Here is a 15,269-nt window from a genome sequence, read left to right on the forward strand (position 1 = left end):
TTGGACACACTGAAATTCTGAATCTGCTTGCTGAAATATCAAAACCAAATGAGAGGATGCCTGCAGAAAGTGCATGGTCTGAAACATTCAGTCGCACAGATGTGAGATTGAATGAGGAAACTCAAACTAAAGCTTCACAGAATGCCAGCAGTGATGGGTGGAAGGCTAGCAGTTCCAAGGCAATGGGGATGAAGCTATCAGGTAGACAGTGGGGAGATCAAAATCATGCATTACTACAGTCTCTCAGCAATAAGAACAATGCTGCAAAGAAGGGAAAACAACGGGAAAAAAAAGAATATTGTTGTATTAATGCCTGGCTAGCTGCATCTGGCGTGCTTGGCATTTACTGCCATTGTAAATTATCACAGGGAAATAAAGCTGAAAACCAGGTAGATTTGCCAAATGCAGTACACGAGACCCACAATAGCAATGAGACTAGTAATCCAAATTGTATTGTAAAACAGATGGAAATAGAGACCACTTCACACACTGTGCCAATTGCCACTAATGGGAAGCAAGTCTTAGAAGTATCTGAAAACTGGAATTCTGTGCCCAGAAGCTGCACTAGCATTGTCCCTGACTATCAGGATAAAGCTATGGGAGAAGTGCAGCAAGAAGTTTGCGTTGTTGAAGCGATACAGCAGCAGTCTGGTGAAAACAATACTAGAGTAGCAAAAAATGAATTAGATTTGTGCAAGCTAGGCAATGCAAACCCAAGTTCCCTTAATAATGTCTCTGAAGAATCAGATAAATTACCATGCAAAATTACACCTGAAAGGAAACTCCATCTGAAGGAAGCCAAGAAAAGCAAAGTCACTTCTCAGGATGTGGTTGAAATTGAACCAGATAAAGACACTTATATTGTTCTGGAAGAGGAACTTAATGAAGATAAAATTAAAAATGTGAACGAAGATCCTTTTCAGAATGTATTGAATGAGGAAGCCAGTGACCAAACTGATAAGAAGGTTAAACGGCATCTTGGAGTTAAACTTGGATTTAAGGGTATGAGAAACTGACTGCTCTTTAGCTCAATGCAATAATAACTTGGGATTATTGCTTGATAAAGATGTATTGATGTTCTCACTATTCTTTGAATACCAACTTCATGAAACATTCTTAGCAGCCTATGTTATGAAAAACAGGTGCTGACAAACTTTTCCCTCTTTTCTGACAATTTCTCTGGTTCCCCCACACCCCACCTAAAAGCTTGACTGAACCATTCAAAGATAAGGCATGTTTTATTTTATTAAGACAAATATGTGGGAGCAATTACAAATCTGTAATCTAATTGTATAGTTTATTTTGAGGAAGGAGGTGGCAAGTTGGAAATGGCTGAGGCGGCAAGTTTTGAAGGGTGAGCACAATAGCTGTAGGAGTAGGTATTGTAATAGAGTGGACATGGGAGCAAGGAACAATAAGTAGGCAGGAGGGTGTAGACAAGGATGTATCTCAAGCTAGAAGCAATTATGGAGAGAAGGCCAGGCTGTAGATAGAGTTGAAGATTGAAAGTTTGATTTTTGAGATTGTGATGGGGATTCTGGCCATGGTGTTAATGAAGCCATTGAACTGTTATGCTTAAAGATTCTAAGTTTTTGAATGGAAGAAATGGGAACAGAGAGATTTTTGGAAAATTCCAGCCACGAGGCAATTTTTTTTTAAAAGTGAAAGAAGGGTTGGGGCACAGACGGACAGTTTTGCAAAGTTGGAAAGCTTAGGGACTGGTTAGATGTGGGAGAGGAGAAAGGTAAATTGTTCGTTTTAATTGTATGGCTTTTTATTTGGTCTTTTGTATAATGGTATAAGATGAAGAATTGACTAATTCAGCTGCAATGCCAAACAACTTAACAGAGTACATGAAAACCAGCTACAGTTGTTGAAAGAATGTCTCAGTATGAAATATGTACATACAAAATTGATGGGTAGAAAAAGACCAGCTGATCATCAAGCTTGCCCCACATCATGATGGCCGCACCATCACAGTAAACCCTTCTTGCCTGTCCACCACTTCCAGCCATTTATTTTCCCGGGAGGGGAAGAAAGCATTTCTATATGAGATACTTCTATATGAAGTTAAAAATAGATAAAAGTTTCTAATATTTCAAACCTGATTCATTGATTTTGTTTTTAGTAATGAAAAGGAAACCTGATGCTTCTAATTGTTGGAGTCCACAGAAACAAAGGAAAAGTGATACTCAGGGTGAGGATCTTGTAGTCTCTCTTTTCCTATTTTTAAACTTAAATTTATAAAGAATTAAAAATTGTTTGCTATATGTAGTGAAGTAGAAAGGATATTATAGTGGAAAGTCCGACCATTCTTAAGATCAGTCAAGCCCAAAGCTGGTGTTTTTCGCTGCTGATTTGTCTACCTGGCTTTTAAGTTTCAGTTGCTTTTGTTTTTCTTACTATTGAAGTTGACACATACTGTTGGTACTTAAAAAGGCTATCTAAGATATAAATTTCAGGGTTGATTCCACTTCAGGTTTGATTCTAAGAGCATCATGCTTGAACTGCATGATTTTGAGAACAATGACTTATCTTAATCTAAGACTTCTTGCCGCCATTTGCCCAGTCTCAAATCTCATGAGTTTTGAGAGGAATTTGGGATTGGATGATTTGACAGTATTAAAATAAAATCAAAATTTATATGTGGATATCCTTGTCAGTACTTACTTTTGAGATTCCTTGTGAAGGCCCATAAATTTATCATAAATTTCTAGAGTTCCAGACCAGAGCTCCACAATGATTTGATTCTCCACTTCACATTCAGCTGTGGCAGTCAACCAGTATTTTCTCTAACTTCTGGCCCTCCTGTGGTGACCTAGTATGGGATGCCACGATCAGGAGCTCAACATGGAATTGAGCTGCGTCTGTCTGCTCTGGGGCCAGTTGTTCAGGCCATTATTTGTCCTGTTAAATCTATCTGGAAATTGGTTGGAGTGTTTATGGTAAACTCACTGGGGATTGGCTAAGAGAGGAGGGGAAAGAGTCTTCAGTGGCAAGGCCTGACCCAAGACTAGCTGTCCACATTTCCTAAATGTGAAGCAGGTTTTCAATTGAAATCCTTTCTTTCCTTCACCGTACCGCCTCTCTTCCCCAACCCCCCGCTCGCCTCACTGATCAGCCATTCGACTGTCTGTTGTCAATCATCACTAAAGTCAACTGTGCTGGAATGTTTTGAATGTACACAGCTCTGTCTATGCATTGGCCATTGCAAGACCTCTTATACAATTTGTTTAAATTGACTAGATCATGGCTCCCGGTTATTTCCTTCTGCATTGCAGGAGCTGCTATGATTTGCATTTTATTTCACACATTCTGGGATGCCAATGGCTGCATTATGAAATGATGTGTAGTTGAAGTCAATTGAATAAACCCATTTGTTTTTGGATGATTGTATAGTGTTTTTGTGTGTGTGAGATGTAAATTCTATTATACGCTTTCATAAAAGCCTCTTTCACTTATGGTACCGAATTTAGGTGGGTAGTGGAATCGAAGAGGCAGCTTCAAAGTTAGAGGCAGTTGGACAGAAGCTGCATGAGCGTAAAACAGCCACAGGGGAAACTTAGTGCAGACAAGTTCAAGTGCTGCGTGGGTGATGAGCATACAAAATGCGTGCTGCTGAAATAGACAACAAAGCTGAAAGTGAATTGCCGATTTAATAACTGACCTGTTCAACCAATTCAGAACAGCAATCAAAAAAACAAATAGAATGTCTTATCTTGAATAATATAGTCAGAGGATGTTATAAGTGTGTAGTGAACAGACCAGAATAGGTCCGGACATGAAGAAACAAGGCTATGTTGAGATGCTGTAGGCACTGTACGGAGCAGCGTCATGGGTTTGTTGCCTTATGTTAGGATGGTGAATTATAAGGGAAGATTGAATAAACTTGGACTTTTCAGTTTTAAAGATATCTTGAGAGTTGATCTATAAGATCAAGGATGGGAAGGATAAATAGTACTCTAAATTGCAAGAGAACGCCAGCCAGACTTAGAAAATGCAACATTGATTCTGGGAAGGTCTCTTTCACACACACACACTGATCTATGGAATAGACTTGCAGTTAGATCAGTGGAGGCAAAACCCTGAAATGACTTTTGAAACTACAGGCATCTTTCTTGCTGGATAAATCAAAATGGGCTGAATGAGCATCCTCATCCATAATTACCATTTTTCACAACTTCTAGTAAATGATTATAGGGCAGCATTAGCTGATGACTGGCTTATCTGCTTGCCTGGCAGTATGTGTTAGGGTTGAACTCCTGTACTACCTAGATCTCCTCTTCATTCATTTGTGGGTGTACAGATGTGTGTATAACCAACTTTTCAAAAAGTTGGGATATATTTTTGTATGGATTTTCATCAAAAAGCCTTGGATCTTGTGGAATTTGATTAACTTCGAAAAATCTGTGTCATACTCGGTAAGTGATAAAGTGACGTGTAATTAAGAAGCCTTTTTTTTCCCCATTGATAAAACTTGCTGCTCACTACTCTTCCAGGAAAGAAAACAAAATTTGCCAAGAACCCTAGTCTGCAGAAGAGCAACCATAGTCCACAGAAGAAAGCAAGATATGATGTTGCGGGTGAGGATTTTGTAGATTCTTTCTGTCCTGGAATCTATGGGCTACATTTCCCATACGGTGAAACAGAAAGTGTGTGTAATGGTAAAACAAGAATGGTGTACCACAGTCACCTTTCTTTCCTGCTACTGTGTTCTTTTAGCACTATACTACCTTAGAATTTCTGTTAAAATATTAGCTGAAATTACTCGCAAATGTTGGGGGCTAGCAGGTGTGACTGTTAGCAGTGAAATTTTTCACTTGGAACAATGTCAAGAATAGAGCAACTTTATTACATTTGCCTCTAAAATAACAACTTGCATGTATGTAGCATCATTAACGTAGTTTGAAAAATCCTAAGAAGCTTCACCGAAGCATTAGGAAACAAAATTTGAACCAAATCCAAGCCTTGGGAATTGCAACTTGGACTATGTACTGCAGACCAATTATGATTCAGTTTAGGGAATTTTTCCTCCCTTTTGTATTTAAAAGGAAACAACTAAAGAGCTCCTGTTTGTGTCACATCTTTCACAACTTCAGGATGTCCTCTGGTGCTTCGCAGCCAAAGAAGTATTATTGATGTGTTGCCGCTTCTAGAAATTGGTGAACTGTGGCTGCCAATTTACGCATAGCAAGGTCTCGCTATGAGCAATGAGATAAATGGCCAATCAGTGAGATTAGTTGTGGAATAAATGTGGCTAGGACACTGGGAGAGCTTTCCTGCTCTTCGGAGGATCTCCCTTACATATGAAGTAGGAGCAGGGTAGGCCATTCAACCTGTCATATCTGCTCCGCCATTCAAATGGCTGAGTATCTAACTCTACGCCATTTTCCCCCACTATCCCATCTCCCTTCATGTGATTGGTATCCAGAAATATATCTATTTCTGTCTACAGTGTGCTCAATGGTTGAGATTCCACAGCCCTCTGGGGAAGAGAATTCCAAAGGTTCGCCACCCTCTGAAGAAATTCCACCTCATCTCAGTCTTAAATGGCCTGCCCCTTATTCTGATTCTAGACTCGCCAGCTAGGGAAAACATCCTATTCACATCTACCCTGTCATGCCCTGTAAGAATTTCTTAAGTTTCAGTGAGATAACCTCTCATTCTTCAACTCTAGAGAATACAGGCCCAGCTTCCACAATCTCTCCTCATGCGACAACTCTGCCATCTCAGGGATTAGTCTAGTGAACTTTAGTTGCTACTCCCTCTATGGCAAGTATATCCTTGGATAAGGAGACCAAAACTGCGAATAATACTCCAAGATGTGGCTTCACCAAGGCTGTATACAATTGCGTAAAAATACCTGTACTCCAATCCCCATGCAATAAAGGCCAGTTCACATGAATTGAAAACAAATACTTAAACTGGCCAAATTCAACACCAAATTTATTTCCCAACAGCTCCAGAACCAGGTATTATTAGTCTATGTACTCTGCCCTGGACTGGCCTTGAGCACTCAGCCGAAAGAGAACTAGAATTTGGGGAGAATACCAGTTATGGTTAGATCGCTTCAGAGGCTGGTTGAAGGAGGAAGATTGACAGGATTTGCGGCCTCCCCCTCCAATCTGTTATCTAGACATGGGCTTATGTCCTAACCTTAGGGAGGGAGGGATCTTCACTTGGAGGAACAAACATTTAAATATCATGCTCCTCTTGTAGGCAGATGAAATTTCTAACTCCATCACTGCAGTGGATTACTCTGATCATCCAGGGTGGGATTCATGCTCCTCAAAGTCAACGTCAGAATATTATGGATAAAAGCTGCCTATTCCTAGCAACAGACACAGTCCAAGATCAAAACATACTCAGCTCATTGGTCAGGTCCAATCATGACTCAAACCATGGAAAGGATACCTGCAAAACTGATCAAATCAAGTCCAAAAGGACTCTTCAGGAAGTAACCCAAAGGGGATCTCATGGACTAGTTAAACAAATGGAAGTGCAGTGTTTCGGCATGGAAATGAGGATTCTCTGGTAAATCAGAGCGCAATAAAATCAGTGTGCTACAAATGAAACATGTTGCAGTTAATAGCAGAGTTTGTGCTTGAAAAGGATTATTGGTTGTAAAATTGACCTCCCAACAAGGTATGCACAGGCACAGAAAATTGTGAAGGATTGTCCAGAAGACTTCCATTGATTATTCGCTGTAACTGGGTAAAGAAGCATTATATGGAATTGGCAAAATGTTGTATCCTGGAGGATGTAAGATATCACTTGTTGGCCTATTTTTACATGAGCTATCTGTGGTGGAGATGCTAATTTCTGCCATCATTTTGTGAAATAACACTAGCTAGATAAAAAGGATAAGACCTACCATTCTTCTGCAACATTCCTCGTGCCACCCCCATGCCAAATAAGAGAAGATAGCAGAAATGAAGGCAGATTAATGAACTTCACTATCGTCATGTCATTTAACCATTGCTCTGGGAAGAAACACCCTAAACCCACATGCTAAAGGGATGACATCCACAAGGAAAGGCAGACTCCTCAGTCAGGATACTTAGCTAAGGAAGCCGTATCAGAATGTGTAGGAAGTTAGATGGAAAGGGAGAAGCAGAACCAATGCCCCATAGATAAGTATCAGCATTTCAAAATCAGTGCAAAACTTGGTGCTTAGTCAGAGGCCACAATGTTTCTGTCAATCATAGGGTCCCCGACAACAGAGGCAGGGACAAAAACATCCTCATGCACAGTCAAGTAGGCAGCCCTCAATAACTGAATTGAAAGGGATCAGGTTAAGCCAAACTGATATCCAGATATACTGTATCTCCAAAAGGGGATTGGAGGGATTATGGGAATGTGGAGAGGAGTTATGATCTGAGATCCACTGCTCTTCAGGACAATTCTAGAATACATGAAGGAGGACAGTGAAAGCCAATCATCTCTATCTTGGATCTCTCTGATAAATGGAAGTGATTTTACTCTAGTAGATACAAGGGCAGAGATGTTTCTGATAAAGAAATAAACAGGGATTTGCTACTGAAATAATGGACTATTGATGCTGTTAATGTATCAGGATCAATAAAATAACCCAGTTCAAAAAAATGGTTTAATGGGTGTAATTCTATGAAATGATTAGATCTGACCAGGTCAGGTTGACCTGACTAACAAGTCAACAGATGGCGGAGATTAGCTAAACCAAGCCAGGGCACTTGGGACCAGAATAGCTGTCTGTAAATATCCTAGAGGTAATTGAACTGTGGGTTACTGAGACCGATTTGGACTCCCATTTATAGGATAAACAGGATTTACCAAGCCTGAGACTCATGCTGAAGAGAGATCCCTTTAATCATAAATATTGAACACACCTGCAGCAAGACAGTATCCTGTATTAGAAGATGCAAGGGTCATCATAATTCTTGTAACATCTTCAAAGTAATTGAATTGGGAAGGAGTACAACAAACAACTCATCTTCCCAGTAAGGAAGCTGGATGGTGGTTGATGGTAGAATTTCGAGAACACAAAGTAACTAGACCTCTTGGGCTATATTCAATGCCTGTAAAAGGAATTATAATGCAGCAGGTGATATGTGCCAGGTAGACCAAATCCAGAAGGGAAACTTGGCCACGCTATCACAATGGTTTTGCAATTTGTATTTATTACGAGAAGACTTATGCACTGAATTCAGAATTAATGAGTCCTGTAACACCTTTAGTGATTTTAAAAATCAAATTAAGACATTTACTAACAAAAAATAATTTAAACACAAGATTATAGTTATTTGATATTATAACAAATCCCAAATTAACCTCCCAACAACACACTCCCTTTAAGGCAACAGTCCAAAATAGATTTTAAATTTAAATAAGCAATCCAGTAAGGTTACCATAGTAACCATTGGACAGTGGAATTCCAAAGGCTTTTAACGCAGCTTCAATTACTGGAGCAGCCCTTCTTCTGCAGTGGCTAGAGACTTTCTGCAAGGCTGTTTCACCCAATGTACCTTTCAAGATTTTACGCAGCCACCCCCACATAGCCTTCTACCCTTTTAAAATGTTACTCTTTCATGTGTAAAATCCCATTGTTCTGCGTGTCTTTGGAAATTTACTTTTCCCATAATATAAAAATCTTTCATGCCATAATTATGGCCACTTTCCTTTTGGGGAAAAATAAACATAATAAACTTGCCCTATTGATCTTGTTAGTTGTAAACATTACACCATCTTTTTGAAAATCAAACAACCCCTTCACTACCTAAGAATGCAAATTCCATTCACATCCTCTCTACTGATTATTTTACTCTAGCTCACTCATTAGCATTTCAAATACTCTTTTTATACCTGACTATTCTGACAATTCCAACCTTGCAGTCTATCTGACTCAATTCAATTAAATCAGCCACCCACAGAACCATACACAAGCCTACCTTACAATGTCCCACAATACAATTATGAAAAATGATAGTTTTGTGATACCTCCATGCTTATGGAAAAATGAACCATCCTAATTCTATTTTCGTTTTCTCAACCCATCTTTCATTACTTACTATACTTAACTAAATACTTTGTATCAAGAGGTCATTTCAGTCCACTCACCAGGTTTTAAATGTTCAATTTTCTTTGACCTTTAAACTTTCGACAGTGCAACTGCAATTAAATTTTCTCATTCAGCCACATGTATAATCTGTAAATTAAACGGTTGCAGTAATAAACTCCATCTGAACAGTCTTGTCCTTTGGTCTCGACATTTGTCCAGAAATTTTAAAGGATTGTGGTCTGTATAAACAATTGTTTCTGACAAATTGCTTGCAACATAAATCTCAATGCTGCAATGTTACCACCTGACCTAGAGCCTTCTTTTCGATGGTTGACTATCTTCCCTGATGTACATCCAACTTTCTTGAAAATATCCTGTCGGCTTCTCAATTTCAGTTTCATCATCTTGTAACAATACAGCATCAATACCTACATCACTTGCATCAAGCACCAACTTGAACTGCCTGGCATAATTAGGTACTGCCAAAACTGGTGTCGTAGTCGACGTTTTTCAAACTGTCACATGCATTCTGACACTCCTGTTTCCATTGAAACTACTTTTAATAGTAGTTCAGTCAATGGAGCAACCACACTACTAAAATTTGGTACAAGCTTCTGGTAAAATCTCCACATGCCCAAAAATCTCTCAACTTTTCATTTTGTAGTAGACACTGGGAGATTCACATGGCTTTTACTTTCAAATCTCTTGAGCTACCTGACCATGTGCAGTGATATGGCCTAGATATGTAACTTGCGCTTTTGCAAATTTGCTCTTAGCCAAGTTCACCACCAAATTAGCTTCTTGCAGTCAATCAAACAGTTCTTTCAGATGTTTTAAATGCTTCTCCACATTTGACTGGAAACTACCAAGTCATCAATATAAACAGCACAATTGCTCAGATCTGCAATTACTTTGTCACTCTTTGAAATGTTGCTGGTGTACATTCTTCATACTAAATGACATGACTTTAAACTGATTTAGTCCACCTGGCGTCACAAAAGCCAATATCCCTCTTTCTCTCCGAAAGCAGTACTTGCCAATATCCTCTCAGCAAGTCAATCTTTGTAATAAACTTTGCCCCATGTTCTCAATGAATTCTTCCAACCTGGCATAGGATATGAATCCGCTTTTGTCATTGCATTTACTTTTTGACAATCCAAACACAGCCTTTGTGTTCCATTCGGTTTCAGTACTGTCACCGTAGGCGAGCTCCAGTTACTGCACCTAGACTCAATGATGTCATTGCCTCATCTACATCATGTGTAACTAAATTTGTCCCCCTCAACAAGTAAATTTGTATGACTGGAATAGCTTCTCCAAATCACTTTGACACTTGTCTGGAAGGTAACTTAATATTATATTTGAATTTTTAAGCAAACTCTCATTGTCCAATTTGATTAGAGGAAAATCAATTTCATAATCTTTAATTTCTACCTCTTTCTTTTTATCTACCACCATTAATATCTCTTTTTGGTTATCTTCCCTGTTAAAGTACCTTTCCGGCATATTTACATGACACACCTTTTGCTTCTTTCTTCTATCTGGAGTATTTATTAAATAATTTACTACACTCAGTCTCTTAATCCTGTAAGGTCCACTAAATCTTGCCTTTAATGGTTCACCCAATACTGATTACAAAATTAACACCTTTTTCCCAGCAACAAAATTACGAGCTTTGGTTTTCTTATCTGCCTTCGCCTTCATCACTTACTGTGATATCTTTAAATGTTCTTTAGCTGACTCACATGTCCTGTTCAGTCTTTCTCGGAAGTTTATCACATAATCCAGGAGAGTAGTTTCTGACTTCTGATCTTTTAACTTCTCCTGAATCCACTTAAGTGGTCCCTTTACTATATTCCCTGAAACCTTCTCTGCCTGTACAACCTGTACAATCTTTTCAAAAATAGACCCAGCTAATTGAATATCCTTATCTTCCTGTTTCAACCTCCGAGTTTGTGATCTAGTTACTGCACAATGTGGAAATGGGATGTTCTTGAGGCAGCACCTTTATTGAATGTACCCCTACAAGCTGCTCAACTACACTCGGCATCACCAACATGTGACCCAGCTATATCATTACCTAAATTGAGCCCCTGCAATAGGCATTTTTTCCACTACTCCAATCAACTTTCCTGCTTTCAACTTTTTAAATATACCTTCCACAATGGAATAGGGTTAGCATCTCTGTGAATTGCACTTATTACCACTTTTTCCTGCAATAATCCCTCTGGACAACAAATATCATTATCCCATAACATTAAGGATTGACTAGCCCCTGTGTCTTAAAATTTTAATATCTTTGCCTGCTCCACCCTGTACACATTGGAAAAACTTTCCCTTTACATTCAAAGTCTTAAAACATTTCTGCAACCTGCCCTTCACTCCCCTAGGTAAATTGTGAACACATTCCCACTTCTTTACCTATTACACATTCTTCCTGCCTCACCTGTACACAAACCACTGGCTTTTCCTGATTCTAGATCTCCGAAGTCATGGTATTCTTACTTCCAGAACTTTCTCTGCACCAGTCACTGCAGTGGGTTTTCCCAGTAGCCTCCAACACTTTGACTTTGTGTGCCCTACCTTATTGCATTGAAAACACTTCCGTTTTTGAGTGTCACTTCTACCCTCAGTACCTTCCTTTTTGGTTTGAAGAGAAACTTCCTGAAAATTTCCAGCTGCTCCTTCTCTTCCTTGACTAACTTCCTTGCTGTCACCTACCCACTTCCTATCCTTTTTCGATTTTAAGGGTGACAAATAAAGGTTTAGATTTATGAACTAACTCATAATCATCTATCTCTGCTGCTTGCTTGGCCATTTTAACCCCCTGTTCCTCCCCATGAGTTCTCACTACTGAAGGAATTGAATCTTTAAATTCTTGCAAAAGAATTACTTCTCTGAGCTGTATATGTTGTTTCTACCTTTAATGCCCATGTCCACCAGTCAGAATTACGTTGTTTTACTCTCTCAAACTCAATATAAGTTTGTCCAGGCTGTTTCCCATTCTACATGTCTTTGGAAAGTTATTTTTCCCATAATATAAAAATCTTTCATGTCATCATTTTGGCCTTTTTCCTTTTGGGAAAAATAATCATAAAAACCTTGCCTAGTTGTAAACATTACACCATCCCTTTGAAAATCAGATAATCCCTTTACTTAGCTAAAAGTGCAAACTCCATTCACACTGTACCTACTCTAGCTCACTCACTAGCATTTCAAATACCCTTTTTAAACCTGGGTCTTATAATTTCAACCTTGTAGTCTCTGACACTGATTCAATTAAATCAGCCACCCAGTGAACCACAAGCCTATCTTACAATATCCCACAATACTATTATGAAAAATAATAGTTTTGTGACAAAGAAATGATTGCAAGTTTGCCTAGATGCAAATACATGACCACCGTTGATCTAGCAAATGGGTTTTTGGAGCATGCATCTGAAATTGAAGATTTGCTACAGTCTTCACATTTGAGGGTTGACAGTATCAAAGAATATTTATATCCCAAATGTATTTTAATCCCCAGCAAAATTATTAGTGAGGAAGTTAATACATGGGTATTAGGGGGTTAACCTGTTATGTGGATAGCCTCTGATTATTGATTATGACCCTGAGGACCATTTGTGAAAGCTGGAAGTGCTTCCACAGGCTCTAATAGATGATGGCTTTGTTAATAAATCATATGTTGGGAAATCCATAGTGGATTTCCTTTGATGCTCTCTGACAAGGCATAAATTTTACAATTGAAGCAGAAATTGCTGAGTATTACCTCCACAAATACTCCTGAAGAGTTACAGGGGATCTCTGATGTTTTGAACTTTGAATTGTATTCATTGATTTTCAATTCTGACAGACGGTCAACAGAAGACAACCACTAGGACCCCCTTTTCTGGGAAAATGCAGATTAAGAAAAAATAGAGAAAATCCAAGGTATGATGGTGAAAGCAGCATTATTTGAAACTAAACTTGTACATTTAATAGCAAAGGTCAGAGTAAGACGATTAGCTGTTTACAGTCCTCTAAAATATGAAGACAAAATTGCTGACACTATTAGGTTTCAGCTTATCCAACTGCAGCACTTTTATCCAACAGAACACTTTGATTTTAAAGAGAAGCTGCTAATCACTAAGTTCTTAGAGCTGAGCTCCAAGATTTATTCGAGACAGGATATTTAATAAGGACTAGGGTATGATGGCTCACCAAGCTGTCACCAAGACAAATATATCAAATTGCAAGGCATTGAGAAGCAAATAGATTGTCTGGCCCACCATGTTGAGTTACCAAATTTTCGAGTTCTCTCCAACCAGGAGGAATCAAAATGAAATATCCCAAAATTTGAGGTAGCTGCAAAGTGTTCAGCTTCTGGGTACCCATTAACAGCTTCATAAAGTAATCTTCAGTAATGGATTCTGTCAAATGAAAAACTCATGGCATAGATTTATCTGAATGTCATCTTGAAAAGAGAATATACTGGTGGGACTTGCCTATAAGCTCCTTAACGGTAGCTGCACTATACAATGGAGTATAAATTGAGAAATAACGGGAGCTTGTAAGAAAGGCACTTCGATAATTGTGGAATATTTTAATCATCTTAGATTGGACAAATCTACTTGACAAAAGTACCTTTGAGGATGAGTTCGAGTGTATTCGGAACAGTTTCTTAGAACTGGTTGTGGATCAAACCAGGGCGCAGGCTATTTTAGATCTAATCATGTGTGATGAGACAGAACTAATGAAACTTTGGGGGAGGTGGTGGAATAGTGGTAATGTCAGTAGGTTAGTAATCCAGATGCTAGTAATCCAGATGACCAGGCATGAGTTCAAATCCCACCACAGCAGCTGGTGGAATTTTAAATTTAATTGAAAGTTGGCCTTGTTAATGGTGACCATGAAACTATGATTGTTGTAAAAACCTATTTGGCTCACTGATGTCCTTTTAGGGAAGAAAATCTGCCATCTTTACCTGGTCTTGCCTATGTGACTCCAGATCCAAAGCAATATGGTTGAATACTCTGAAACAGCTTAGCAAGCCACTCAGTTCATGGACAATTAGGGGATAGGCAACAAATGTTGGCCTTGCCAGTGATGCCCCTGTCCCATGAAAGAATAAATTAAAAAAGGACTAATTAATCTCACAAATATGCCTCAAACTGATCATAATATTTCACTTGATTAAAATTTCACATTCCGTTTGAGGTTGAGAAGCTTGAGTCTGAAACTAGTGTCTTAAAGACAATTTCACAAGTGTGAAGGCAGAGTTGACTAAAGTGGACTGGAAAAATAAATTAAAAGGTAAGACTACAGTGAAGCAGTGGTAGTGTAAGGAGATAGTTCATAACACTGACCAAAGACATTTATCCCATTGAGGAAAAAAGATTGAGAAGGATCAACCATCTGTGGCTAGCTAGGAAAGTTAAGGGTGGTATCAAATTGAAAGAAAAGGTATACAGTGTTATGAAAGGTTCATGGTGATTTGTAATTTTATGCTTGAGTTCTCAGACCCATTACTTCAGTCAAGCAGAGGAATCTGAAGAGTATTGAACATATAAAAGAATGGTTGTTGGTGTTGCCACTGTTAACTGTATAGCCAATCCTCCTCATGCTACTCATTTAACTTGCTCAAGAGGTACTGTCTTGGGTTTCCTACTTACCTCAATTCTTGGATTGGGTACTGCAATAACAAGGTTATTGTACCATAGGGTTTACCCTGAACAACTTCTATTTTACAGAGATATCTCACCTGAGGAGAACAGGCTTGGTTCACAGGGTAGGTTGGGGTGGGGTGCAGTGGCGGTAAGGTACTGCATACAGTTTTGGCTTCATTTAAGGAGAGGAAGGATGTTTAGATTGGAGGCTGCTCAGAGAAGGTTCACTAGCTTGATTCTGACATGAAGGAGTTGTCTTATGAGGAAAAGTTGAGCAGGTTGGGCCTGCACTCATTGGAGTTTTGAAGAACGAAAGGCAGTTTTATTGAAACACAATTCTTAATGGCTTGATAGGTTAGATGCTGAGAATATTTTTTTCACCTTGAACGTAGAACCAGTGGGCACAGTTTTAGAATATGATCTCCATTTAAGATGGAGACAAGCAGGAATTTCTTTCTTTATTGGGTCATGAATCTTTGGAATCCTCAATCCCATAGACCTGTGAGGCATTGAATATGTTCAAAGCTGAGATAGAAAAATATTTGAACTACAGAGTCGTCGAGAGTTAGAGAGCAGGCAAGAAAATG

General features: G+C 38.8%; 1 protein-coding gene across 7 annotated transcripts in view; it reads left to right on the forward strand.

Moving 5' to 3' along the window:
• The window catches only part of LOC121293302, a 97,986-nt gene that overhangs the window by 69,678 nt on the left and 13,039 nt on the right, over positions 1–15,269 (forward strand). For 2 of the 7 annotated variants that reach the window (XR_005946481.1, XM_041216212.1), the window contains exons 1-4: positions 4–1,002; positions 2,129–2,197; positions 4,500–4,583; positions 12,891–12,967. Coding sequence is in view for 3 of the 7 variants with exons in the window: in XM_041216212.1 (XP_041072146.1) it covers positions 57–1,002; positions 2,129–2,197; positions 4,500–4,583; positions 12,891–12,955 (1,164 nt within the window). In the remaining 4 variants the exon portion in view is untranslated. Of the gene's footprint in view, positions 1–3; positions 1,003–2,128; positions 2,199–4,499; positions 4,584–6,219; positions 6,273–12,890; positions 12,968–15,269 lie in introns of those variants that run through there. The other 5 variants (XR_005946482.1, XM_041216211.1, XR_005946483.1 and 2 more) reach the window with 3 other exon arrangements.

Source organism: Carcharodon carcharias, chromosome 21, assembly GCF_017639515.1.
Source record: "Carcharodon carcharias isolate sCarCar2 chromosome 21, sCarCar2.pri, whole genome shotgun sequence".
In the NCBI taxonomy this organism is placed as follows: domain Eukaryota; kingdom Metazoa; phylum Chordata; class Chondrichthyes; order Lamniformes; family Lamnidae; genus Carcharodon; species Carcharodon carcharias.